At 40.0% G+C, this 13,447-nt stretch overlaps 1 protein-coding gene across 1 annotated transcript in view; it reads left to right on the top strand.

Annotated features, from left to right (window-relative positions):
* The window catches only part of LOC143742502 (chymotrypsinogen A-like), a 30,252-nt gene extending 18,505 nt beyond the window's left edge, over nucleotides 1-11,747 (top strand). The window contains exons 2-6 of the mRNA XM_077235385.1: nucleotides 4,922-4,942; nucleotides 5,050-5,218; nucleotides 7,130-7,398; nucleotides 7,517-7,656; nucleotides 11,048-11,747. Coding sequence (XP_077091500.1) covers nucleotides 4,922-4,942; nucleotides 5,050-5,218; nucleotides 7,130-7,398; nucleotides 7,517-7,656; nucleotides 11,048-11,332 — 884 coding nt within the window. The 3' untranslated portion in view covers nucleotides 11,333-11,747. The remainder of the gene's footprint in view (nucleotides 1-4,921; nucleotides 4,943-5,049; nucleotides 5,219-7,129; nucleotides 7,399-7,516; nucleotides 7,657-11,047) is intronic.
* The last annotated feature ends 1,700 nt before the right edge of the window (nucleotides 11,748-13,447 follow it).

Here is a 13,447-nt window from a genome sequence, read left to right on the forward strand (position 1 = left end):
GGCCCGACGAAATGTTGTGTCCTCATAGTAGAGGAATGTGGACAAACGTTGACACAACATATCAAAGGTTGGCTTGCTCATTATGCCATAAACCCACTGCTCCTTGTTAAAGCCCGCCACGATCTCATGAAAGTGCATATCTATAGAATGAATTATATTTCTCGTGCCATTTACGCCAAAAATAGTTTTTGCATGCATATAATACGCACTTTTCACGTGCATATAATATGCAATTTATGGCGTGTAATACGCACGCACTCCCCACCCCTAATCCTACCCAAAGGGTTTACTGTGCGTATCATGCACGCAAAAACTATTTTTGGCGTATAAATGGCGCGAGAAATAAAATTAGTGGTATAGATACGCACTATAATGAGATCGTGTTGCATGTTCCCACCAGTCCTGAGATCTCTCTCACACACATTAACTGAAGCGTATGCGCTGGCTGCAATGATGGCCCTTTTCGTCCTCCACCTCAAAATCATGCTGATGTTTGGCGAACTTTACATATATCGCAGAGCTAGCATCAAGCATATTTTGCGTTCGTCCATCTGTGCAAGAACCCCCTTAAAGCATGCGTGATAGTACGTCAAGTGTAAACACATGGATCGGATATGGGTCACAATTGAAAGAACGTGTAACGGATGGTCAAAAAAAATCAGATATAGGCAACAAATCAGAATTGGGCATCAACAGCTGCAGTGTAAACAAGGCTTTAGTTGAATAAATCACTATATCATCCAAATACGCATTGCAGTTCTCGACACCCGCAATGTAACTATGTTAATGAGCCTTTGGAACATAGCTGGTGCATTACACATCCCGAACGTCATAACGCAATATTGCATGAAATCAGCTTGGGTCACAAAAGTGGAGATATCAGATGCATGAGGCGTCAAAGGCACTTGCCAGTAGCCCTTCAGTAAATCTAGTTTAGTGACATATTTAGCAGACCCCAGGTTGTCCACACAATCCTCCATACGAGGTAGCGGGAAACAATCTGGAACAGTCACAGTGTTCACTTTCCGGTAGTCCATGCAAAATCTAGCGGACCCATCACTCTTTGTCACAAGTAAACACAGAGAACTCCACGGACTGCAACTTTGCTTGGACAGACCATTTTCACACAAATACTCAACTTCCGCATTCATCACAGAACGTTTTACAGCATTTACTCTATAAGCGTGTTGCTTAATAGGAACGGCATTGCCTAAATCGATGTCATGTTGCAAATCTGTGGTACACAAAGGAATGCCAAATAATAAAGGAAAATTGTTAATTAATTTTTCAATGTCATTTCTATGTGAATCAGGTAAAAGCGAGAATTTTCCCTTACCTTTGAAGCCCTTCATATGGACCCGAAAAATGTGCAGACAAAACAGAACCAACAATTGGCAATAAAACCAACACCTGATCTCATTCCTTAAAATGACGTGGAACCGTTTTACGGTCAAACCGACTATTCATAGCCATTTGCACATTCCGCAAGGATTCCCTTGCATTTTCATAAGCTTTGTGTAACCACTTGTGAAATTTACTTACGTAGTCGAGCACAGTGGTTTTATTACTAGTTTCATGGGATAACATATCTTCTTTAAGCATCTTTAATGGACCCATTACAGTATGTCTGAATACAAGGTCAGCAGGACTAAATCCTAAACTGTCTTGTACTGCCTCCCTAGTAGCAAACAAGACTAAAGAAATGCCCTCATCCCAGTCTTTACCCGTATCTATGCAATACTGGTGCAACATAGCTTTTAACGTCTGGGGGAACCGTTTTAAAGCTCCTTGGCTTTCTGGATGGTAAGCGCTCGAAGTTCTGTGGGAAATATTTAGAGTCGGAACACTCGTGCAAAAAGCTTTGAAAAAAAGTTAGTACCCTAGTCAGATTGTACCACCTTAGGTAACCCAAACATAGAAAAGAATTTTATGAGCACATTACTGATTACTGGTGCTGTAATTTTCATCAGCGGTATCACTTCAGGAAATTGTGTCCTTGCGCACATTATTGTTAAAAGGTATTGGTTATCAGTTCTTGACTTGGGCAAAGGACCCACACAGTCAACAATAACATGCTCGAGCGGTTCCCCCATTGCTGGAATAGGAACCAACGGTGTGCGTGGAATCACTTGGTTTGGCTTACCTGAGAATTGACACATCTGACAAGTTCTACAAAATCTTGCTACATCAGATTTCATTCGAGGCCAAAAGAAATGTCTTAATATCCGATGATATGTTTTCTTAAGGCCCAAATACCCAGACAAGTCATGATCGTGAGGTAAAGAGAGTATCATCAGTCTATACAGATATGATAATTTGACTTACAGAAGTCCACTCCGAATCGCTCGCTACATCCGCACACCACCAACGCATCAGCAACCCGTTCTCTAGGTAGTACGCAGCTTTTTTCTCTCTGGCCACTTCCAAAGGGAGAACAGAGAAAAAACATTTTTGCAGAGTAAATCTTCTTCCTGAGCGGCGATGACTTTTCCACGAGTCACCTGCAGTTTCAGATCATCAGATTTTAAAACAATAGCCTTGTCATCTGGCTAACCTTCATTAGCCAGCAGAGCATCATTCACAAAAGTAGGTGCCATAAAAGTTGGGGATAAATCATCTGCATCAGCAAACTTACGAGTAGGGTTGGGTACCGATATGCGGTGCCAATAGGGAACCAGTTCCAACGTAAGCGGTAGTAACAAGACCGAATAAGAATGAAAATTTCGGTGCTTGATTTCGGTGCCTGACTCTGTCTTACATGCGCTTCATGAGGCACACACACACGCACACACACGCAAGGTCTCTCGATCTCTCCTTCTCCGCTGTGCGTGCGCTATGCGGTTTGGAGCTCAGTCTCTTCTGTCTCACATGCACGCTCTTGCCCGCTCGCTCTTGATTCCGGGAGATTTTAACTAATTTGCGGGCATCAGTGTAAAATTATGCGTCAGAACGCCCTCTCTGTGCCGATTGTCTGAAGCCCATATTATATAGAATCATGCCAATTCATTGTCTGATGGCGCGGGTGCCGCCTCTCACCGTCGTCATATTATATTGGCGCGCGCGCGCCATCTGCTCCTCAGATTTCTCTGCTGAAAAAGGAAGCTTTTCGACAGCGCGAGGAGCTTGCCAGCGAACGCACCATCTTGTTCCCTATTCAGAGAACATAGGTTACACCAGTAACCAGAGACGTTCTCTTTCAGAGGTTTCACTCAAGAGCTAAGTAGCTAAGATGCAGTGGTTTAATAGGTTTAATCTATATGGTTTAATATGAACAATTATCATACAGTATTATACATGTTTGGTATAGTTTGAAATGTCTCAGTGTGACCGGTACAAAGTTCTCATTCCCACAGAAGTAAACCAAAAAGGTAATAATGTGTGGAGAGATTAGAGAGATCTTATTAACTGCTGTGGGTGTGCCCCCATGTAAATCAACTTCTCCCACCAGTAAGCCTGGGACGGTGATTAATGCAAATTCCCACGGCGAACTCATGTTTACATTTGAAAAGAGGTTTCTGCCTTGGTCTGAGTATTTACGGAGATGCTGAAGAAGGCTCGTTGCGATTTTTAACTCAAATTAGCCCGTGATGCTGAGTGTATGCAGGCACAAAAATGCTGCTTGACCAATCTAAATCTGGGTGTGTCTTACCTCTGTTTTAATTTAATGTTACTTTAGAAAAGTGTACGTGGGAAACCACGGCATGGCCAATCCAGAGCTATTATAAGACAAGTAAAGTTGGTTGACTTATATCTGTAGTAGTGGCCATACCTCTACTGAAGTAAACGTTACTTTAATTTCAAGTGCAATCACGGGGGCTATACCAAAGTATCTTAGATTGTGTAAGCGTGGTCAGGTATATAACAATTACCTCTGTTTAGTGACCGAAGCTGGCGAGATTGTGATCATGAGACCCACGTTAAACAAGGCGTGAGGTCCTCTAAGCAACATAGCTTCCTAATATGAACAGTTAAAATATGTAAGTAAAGAGTTAAATTGAACAATCAACTGTATTGTTAAACTATTATATAATTGACCAATAACCAATTGGCAATCTAACTTAAATTCGAGGTTGTGATAAAATGTAGTTAGATAAAAGCTTAAATGGAATTAAATTACTTTGCCACGCGGAAAGACAGTAACGTGCAGAGACCTTCACCCGTTCTATTGGATGCCGCCTTTGGACTGAGTTAGACAGGCTTTCAAACTCAACTATGCAAAAAAGCTTTTTTTGCATTTATTTTTGGCCATCTGACAGAGATCTGATATTCTATATCTTGTATTTCTGTTGTGCATAAAACTGAAGAATATTCAGTACATCCTATACTGTATTCTAAAATGATCTGATATTAACTTTTGCATGGATTTTATTGAAAAGATCTTAGGCTCATGTAACCAGAAGTTTCAAGATATATGAATATGCTTAAGTTTTTCTTGCCTCATGGGTTTACATTATCTTAACAAGCATCTTGAAACTTCCATTTTCCAGGCATCACGTTTCACCAGTTTCAGCCTATTTTTGCAATGTTTCACGGGGTATCTGTGAAACTTGAGGTACCACCGTAGTAGTTTTGTGCATGTAAACGTCATGGCAACGTCCAACACAAAGTACCTCACTTTGGAAAGACTTAAAGGAGTACTTCGCTTTAAAATTAAAATTAGCCCTTGATTTTACTCTCCTTCAAGCCATCCTAGATGTATATGATTTTCTTCTTTCAGACGAATACAATCGTAGTTATATTAATAAACACCCTGACACTTCCGAGCTTTATAATGGCAGTGGCTTGTATATAACCTTTATAAATGTTTTATCTTGTTTTCATGCTAATGGTGCGTGCCATCACTGATGTAAGAGTTTAACAGTAACAGTTTATCAGCTCTGTACAAATGACTGTCTACCTTTGTCTTTGTCTACCCACACAGGTTCCCTCTGCCAGTTAGATGGTAAGTTGTCAGAATGACCATAAAACTCTTCTTCCAAGCAGAACGTTTCTTCTATGTCTGTGAGGCATTTTAACAAGAAATTCTCATATAACTTTTTCTCTCATCAGTATGTGGTCAAGCCCCCCTCAACAACAAGATTGTTGGAGGGGAGGATGCAAAGGCAGGGTTTTGGCCGTGGCAAGTCAGCATTCATACCAGACCCTTTGGAAGCCATTTCTGTGGTGGTAGTCTAATCAATAAAGATTGGGTTTTATCTGCAGCTCACTGCTTCCAGGAGTATGTTGGCATATTAAATTAAGCTTAAAGGGTATTAGTTCACCCAAAAATGAAAATTATCCCATGATTTACTCACCGTCAAGTCATCCGAGGTGTATATGACATTCTTCTTTCAGATGAATACAATCAGAGTCATATTAAAAAAGGTCCTGGCTCTTCCAAGATTTATAATGGCAGTGAATGGTTGTTTCTGTTTTGAGGTCCATAGAAGTGCATCTATCCATCATAAAAGTGCTCCACACAGCTCCTGGGGGTTTATAAAGGCCTTCTGAAGTGAAGCAATGCCTTTGTGTAAGAAAAATATCCATATTTAAAAGTTTATTGTGTAAAATAACTAGCTTCTGGCCAAACAGTCTATTTGCACCTAAAGCGCAACTTACGCAAGTTGTGACGTCGGAAGTAGCGTAGTGCGTCATGACGTAGCGCATATATCAGCAGTACATCGCATTACTCACATAAGTTGCACTTTAGACTTGCAGTGGACTCTGTTGGCCCTATTTTAACGGATCTAAGCACACGGCGAAAGTGCACTTAGGGCGTGTCCGAATCCACTGTGTTGTGGGCATAACGTGGAAAAAAAAGAGTGTATTTTCCCTTTTCCTTTAAAAGCCAGTTCAGCTCGCGCCATGGCGAATTGCTATTACAAGGAGGAATTTGCAAGCAGAAAGACTGAACGCTTCTCCAGAGAGGAAACGGATCTGCTCGTGCACAAGGAAAGCACGCAAGCAGCCCATCTACCGGGACAAGCCGGATTCCACCATATCTTTATGTACATAATATTAATCTTTTACATTGTAATCCTTTTATTTTTAATATTTGCCATATTTGTGTGCTGCTGCATGTGTAATAAGCAGTGTACGCACATTGAGGTCCCACCTTAGGAGCACATTACTAACGCACTTTTTAAAGAACAAAAAAAAATATATTGTGCCATTGACTTTAGACCAGGTTTTTGTTGCTCAATGATCCAGTCTATTTCAGCTGCCTCAAAATAGCAACATGCCAACAATGCGCCCAAATGCAATGTAATGTGCTCATAAAATTATTTTCAATGTTTGGGTTACCTAAGGTGCTACAATCTGACCAGGGTACTAACTTTTTGTCAAAGCCTTTTGCACAAGTGTTCCGACTCTAAATATTTCCCACAGAACTTCGAGCGCTTACCATCCAGAAAGCCAAGGAGCTTTAAAACGGTTCCACCAGACGTTAAAAGCTATGTTGCACCAGTATTGCATAGATACGGGTAAAGACTGGGATGAGGGCATTTCTTTAGTCTTGTTTGCTACTAGGGAGGCAGTACAAGACAGTTTAGGATTTAGTCCTCCTGACCTTGTATTCGGACATTCTGTAAGGGGTCCATTAAAGATGCTTGTTTTCAGACCAGCAGCCCATGGGCGCTCAAATGGGTGCAAATTCATTTGCTATTTAAACAACATGGTGCAGGACATGAAAATGATAACTGCGTCGGGCTGAAACTAGCAAAAAACACTTGCGTCGCCTGGCGCTGCATTGCCGTATGCGCCGTATGTTTATTTGGCCGGAAGCTAGGTATTTTACTTTATAAAGTTTTAAATATGGATATTCTTCTTATACAAATGGATCACTTCGCTTCAAAAGACCTTTATTAACCCCCCCAGAGACGTGTGGAACACTTTTATGATGGAAGGATGCACTTTTATGGACTTCAAAACAGAAACAGCCATTCACTGCCATTATAAAGCTTGGAAGAGCCAGGACATTTTTTAATATAACTCCGATTGTATTCTTCTGAAAGAAGAATGTCATATATACCTAGGATGACTTGAGGGGGGAATAATCATGGGCTAATTTTCATTTTGTGTGAACCTTCACACTAAGATACAATTGTAAATTGATAATAGTGGGATTAAAGTAGACTTTATCTATTTATAGCTACGGTGCGTCTGACATTGTGATGTACTTCGGCCGTTGGCGCCAATCAGGCTCAAACCCTAATGAGACATACAGGACAGCGAGTCGAGTTATCATGCATCCTGACTATGACAATCCCAAGTTTTCCAACGACATAGCACTGGTCCAGCTCTCCTCTTCTGTGAATTTCACATATTACATTAAGCCAGTCTGTTTGGCGGCTGCTGGTAGTGTATTTGCTGGAGGTGCAGAGAGCTGGGTGACTGGATGGGGAACGCTACAGCCTGGAGGTGAGTGAATATTTGTTTGTAAATTAACTGAACACAAACAATACTGTAAGCCTCAACAATTTACCTAGAAATGTTTTTTTAAAAGCTGTAAACATATATCCTCTGATCTATGTCACAGGCCAGGCTTCAGTCATACTCCAGGAGATTATGTTGCCAATTGTGAGCAACAGTGCCTGCTATAATGCTTATGGAGGGGGCATCACGAGCGAAATGATTTGTGCTGGATTTTTAAATGTGGAAGGGAAAAGTTCATGTCAGGTAAGACATCAATCATTAATTTTAACCCATTTTAAACTAAAACAATTTACAAAACTTATCTCAAGTTTTTGGTCACCTGCACACTTCACACAGCCAACCTAGTTGCTCAGTTAAACTCAGTCTTTACTCCAGTGATCATGAACTCATACACTACAACTGCTTTTTACTACACCTGATCTGCAGAGAAAAGCATGGAGTTGCAGTCCCAGACTATTATAACATTTGCCCTTAATTTAATTTACTTAATTTACTCACCCATCCAAGATGTAGGTGACTTTTATTCTTCAGTAGAACAGTTAAGAAGACTTTTAGCTGGTGATACATAAAATGCTAGTCACTGGCTATCATTATTTTGAGAGTCAAATAGCAAATACAGGCATGACAAAATTGATACCCATGGCACCTGACGACACATCGGAGTCTTATGAAGCTAAACGCTTAGTCTGTGCAATAAAACTGAACATTATTTACAATATTATTACCTTTAATCCATAGCCTCAACTCAGGCAAATGGTCCGGAGCGCGTTTACGAGAGTGATTATGCAAAACAATGTTATTTTTAGGGAACTGGATGAACTATTTCAACAAATTGGACTGAACCGTCTGAAACAGTCTGCAGCTCGAGTCAGCACAGATCTACATGTTAGTGCGGGCGTACACGGTGCGATTTTTGCTGTTTTACGAGCTTGCAGATGATCGTGTGGAAATCGGCGATGCTCGCATGGTCGCAGCTCGCAGCGTGAGAGGAATTACGAGCTGAGCAGAGCACGTTACGAGCACCTCCCGACCTCCCGATAATTTTTAAACACGTTAAAAAAATTCGGGGAGTCAGCCTGATTTTCACCAGCGTATAGACTGTCCCCTATTGCCATATCATACACAACCACATCACAAGCTAGATTGATGGGACTATAGCTCAGTGGCAGCAACCATACAGCGTTTGCATACACTGTCTCACACACACACACACACACACACACACACACACACACACACACACACACACACACACACACACACACACACACACACACACACACTCACACACTCTCTCTCTCTCTCTCTCTCTCTCGTTTATGTTGAAAGGATTGGCTACTTAATTTAATTTACGCTGTCTTTTAATCTTGATGGCTCTGTTTTGGGTATCCAGAGCAAAATGATGCTAATCTTTCATTTGATTCTTTCATTCAGAGTACTGTTAAAACATCTTTTTTCCATCTTAGAAACATCGCTAGATTGCGGCCTATGTTAACTTTTCCTGTAGCTGAAAAGCTGATAAATTCCTTCGTCGTCTCTCGGATTGACTATTGTAACGCTCTTTTAGCCGGAGTTTCTAAATCTACACTACACAAGCTTCAACGTGTACAAAATTCTGCTGCTAGGATCTTAACTGGGTGCAGAATATGCAACCATATCACTCCGGTTTTGGAATCCTTGCATTAGCTCCCAGTTAGGTTCCGAGTCGATTTTAAGATTATGATGCTTACATATAAGTCCTTGCACGGCCTGGCTCCAAATGATCTATCTGAACTGTTGCTCCCCTACACTCCGAATCGCAGATTGCGCTCCTCGCAATCGAGCATGCTGGTGGTTCCTAAAACTCGCTTAAAATCTATGGGTGACAGGGCTTTTTCCTTCTATGCACCTGTCCTTTGGAATTCTCTGCCTCTTGAACTTAGAGAAGCCCAGACTTATGCCACTTTTAAAGGTCAACTTAAGACATACTTTTTTAAACTTGCATTTACCTGTTGATGTGTTTTGCTTTTAACAATTGTTTACTGTGTGTACAGCGCTTTGAGAAGCTGCTTTTAAAGGCGCTTTATAAAATAAAGGATATTATTATTATTATTACTGTTCTATGCTTTTAAACAAATCATTTGCACACACATTTCTGCCATTTTTCTATCTGAAGCTATAGTTGCTAGCAACATTGAAAGCTCCGGTCTCTGTGTTTAGAGCGAAAGCTCACGTGATTGCCGCCGGCTCGGGATAAAATTTGTGCAGGACAGTCGTGCCGTGTACCAGCTGCTTTGACGTGATTATCAGGTTAACTGACTCGTAACGTGCAATATCTCACGATCTCCCGAGTGTCCGAACTCGCACCTGGTATGCCTGCCTTTACTCGATCAAAACTAAAGTATGTTTTTCAATTGTACACAAAATGTATGCTTATGATGTATTTTGCTGAAAAGCATAAAGTATAACAAATACAACGTATTGGAAATATAACAGGTATCCAAAGGCATTCGCTGATAATGGTTTCTCATAGTTCTCAGGTAAAAAGTAAGTTGATTGAGACTTGTATTGGTTGACATGTAAAATATCCGCGTTTCACATCATTAATGGGTGCTTTGATAATCGGTTATTTGAACTTGTTCATTGAAATAAATTGTTTCGCTTTATAAGACCTGAATGTATCGTCAGGAGCCATGGGTATTCAACATTCAGATACTAGTAGTTTGCTGTTAGCAGTCTGCTGTGAGCTTTCAGAAAGCATCTGAAATCAACATCTACGATAAGTGAACACTCTTTTACTCTATATCTCTGTGCATGTTGTGTGGTTTGCTTATTAATTCCTAAATTTCCTGTAGCGTTTACACAATCAAATATAGTTATTGATTTGATTTGTATCGCCCTATCACATCCTGTGTATGTTCATTCATATGTGCAGATGTATGCATATCTTCCTATGCAGCAGCATGAGAAACCCGCCACCTTCCCCAGCTAGTTCTACTACAGGGTTATTTCATGAATGTTACAATGTTACAGCATGTCTTATATGCTCACAGCAATGTCTGTGAATGTATTGGCAATAGCGAATCTCTGTATTTGCTCTGCAGCAGCATAGCAGAGCTATTCCACTAAGACCAAGTACATTAACATTGCCATATCCATTACCATGCTAATCTCTCCAAGAGTTGTCATGACAGAAATAGCTAAATTAAACCAAACTTATTCGAAAAACTTACTTTTAAACATATGGGATCATAATAAGAACTACCTAAAATGACGGAAACCATCTTTGGGGAAAAAAATTGGATTTGAAGTGTAATTAGATTTATTTTTTGCTTGTCTCGCGTCCCATTCATTTACATGGAGAGGAAAGGGGCCTATACTGCAGACAGCAACAAGGGGGCGATCAAAATATTTTGGCTTCACTTTTCAGGATGTCTGCGACACACTTGGTTTTACTCAAAGTCGAACATTTTTAAACTTTTGATTACAAAAGAAAAACACCACTGCAAAAAATTGAAAAATGGTACAAAAATCTTTGGTGGACACATGGCCGGCATACTTTTACCATTGGGCTACACTGTTGCGTACTTGTGTCTGTAACAATTGTTCACTGAATATTGTCAGAAATATAAATGCTGAATGTTTGTCAATACAGGGAGACTCTGGAGGTCCAATGGTCAGAAGCAACAGCTCCCGGTGGATTCAGTCCGGCATTGTGAGTTTTGGTGCACAACGATGTGATGACCCCAGATATCCCAGTGTGTTCGCCAGAGTTTCTCAGTTCCAGAACTGGATCAAGTCTTACATGGGCAGCAACCCTCCTGGATTTGTTGCGTTCAACTCCAGTGGATTGAGAAGCTCACTCAACCTCCTTTTGTTTCCCATTTCTCTTACATTCTCTATCATTCCTTTCACCTTCTCCCTGTATATCTCTTCCTAAAGATATTCTCATGGTTCTTTGATAAAGAGGACCATTGTGCTGTACATGCTCTCACACAGAGGTGAAAACAGCAGTCATATTGTTATTTTGCTCATTTATTCTTTATCTATTCAATAATGTACCATTCTTGAAAAGCTATCCTATTGACATTGTAAGAGCATACATTAATGAAGTTCAGCATGCTTGTGTCCTCTGAGATTCAGGATTTTTGCATAACTAGTTGAGATTGACTGATATTCTTTGTTTTATAACAATATCGGTTATTTGTATGTTTATATGTCTGATAACCGATATGCATAACTGAAATAGGGTCTGAATCTCTGCAATGTGATCAGGGTTACTGATTGTTGAAAATGTAATCAATTACTACGTTGTAATCACACTGTCTTAACAGAATAAATACAAAAGAAGGAACTGACTTGGGGAAGGTTCTATCTCTCTCTATCTTCAAAATATTTTGTAACATAATAAAAACTATACCAGTGTTTCCCAAACGGGGTGCCGCGGCACCCTGGGGTGCCTTCTGGGCGAGAGCAGGGGTGCCGTGTAAAAACTCCATTAAACATTTTAAAATTGCTAAAATGTGTAAAAAAATGATAATAAATGTATCATCAATCTCGCATCGTCGGAAGCGTCTAATAACAACAAATAATGCACACAAATTCATAATAAAAAATGCAAATCATACGTTTTCTGCGTTCGTTGAATTGCGATTTCTGCATGATTTCATTCTCGTGCTTCATTCCCAGCGTCCACACATAAAGCTGCCTCTTTTTCATGGCTTGTTGCGCTTACGGTCAAATACACACGAAACATTGTTACAACATCCGTCTTGCCGAATATTCACAAACACATCGGTTATGTCCGTGCTGCTGTCAACGGTAACGCGTGCGATTAATGTTTTTCAGTTTAACGCGTTAAAAAATATTTAAACACAATTAACGCGGCATCCGTTTTTTCTGTCATCCTTTGGCTAGCGTTACATTATATAATCACGTTCTTATTCATGCAAATGCTTTTAAACCATGCAACCGCGAAAAGACAAAAGAGAACGCGCTGTCTGTGAATGTCCTGCTGACACAGGACGACGCGCATCGCGTGCCAGAATCGACTTCTCTTTCGTGCTTGAACGAATAATAACACACAGTTATGCCAAAATGTCCGTTTTGTTGAGTATCCTCATGAGAGCAGTCTTAAATTAGTTAAAGTCTTAAATTAGAGTTGTGAGAAGATGGGACGCGTGTGAGATAAACAAGTGCAGCAGTGACAACAGAATCAAAGAACAGGTAACAGAGAAAATTACTCACTGCTCTTGACTAAAGAACGCTTGTAGCTTTAATAAGGATTCATCTATATTTCATTTATAATTTATGCAGTGAAGACTGTAAAGTCTTTGATAACTTCATTCAATTTCTGTGTATTTCCTGACATCAGTAGCAGTATTGGTATCAGTGATACTGGGCTTCATTCATAAAAAAAGATGCCATTAAACAATTATTTAAAATAAACTTCTTTATGTTGTTTATACATTAATTTGGAGATTAAGCAGCACAACTGTTCAACATAATGAAAAATGTTTCTTAAGCATTAAATCAGCAATATTAGAATGAATTCTAAAGGATCATGTTACACTAAAGACTAGAGCAGGGATCTCAAACCCTTCTCCTGGGCCCGGTTTTTCAAAAGGTTTAATCCGGATAAAATTGATCCGGATTTAGTAATCCCCTTTTTTTTGCGATCCATGATCACGTAATCCAGTTTACTTTTGAGCCAGTTTGGATCAATCTGATCAGGATAGGAACTTTTCAGGATCACCAAATCTGGATAACCAGTGCTCAAACAGGATAGGAAATCACAATGTAGAACTATAGATATGTAAAGAGCAACAAGTAGAATAGCCAGTGTGGGTTCAATATAAGTTTATTTTTATTTGAAATGAAAACACACACATTTAAAAAAAAAACTAAAAACAAGAAAAAACCCACCCCATCCTCTTCCAGCAGTCCGGTCATCTGAAACCTACAACACAAACACTGTACATCAAGGATATTTATAACAAGTTTCAAATATAGATGTATTGAATTAAAATAAAAAGACTTCTGATGTGGAGAGACC

This window comes from Siphateles boraxobius, unplaced genomic scaffold, assembly GCF_051911475.1.
Source record: "Siphateles boraxobius isolate OS27281-9 unplaced genomic scaffold, OSU_SipBor_1 19, whole genome shotgun sequence".
In the NCBI taxonomy this organism is placed as follows: Eukaryota; Metazoa; Chordata; class Actinopteri; order Cypriniformes; family Leuciscidae; genus Siphateles; species Siphateles boraxobius.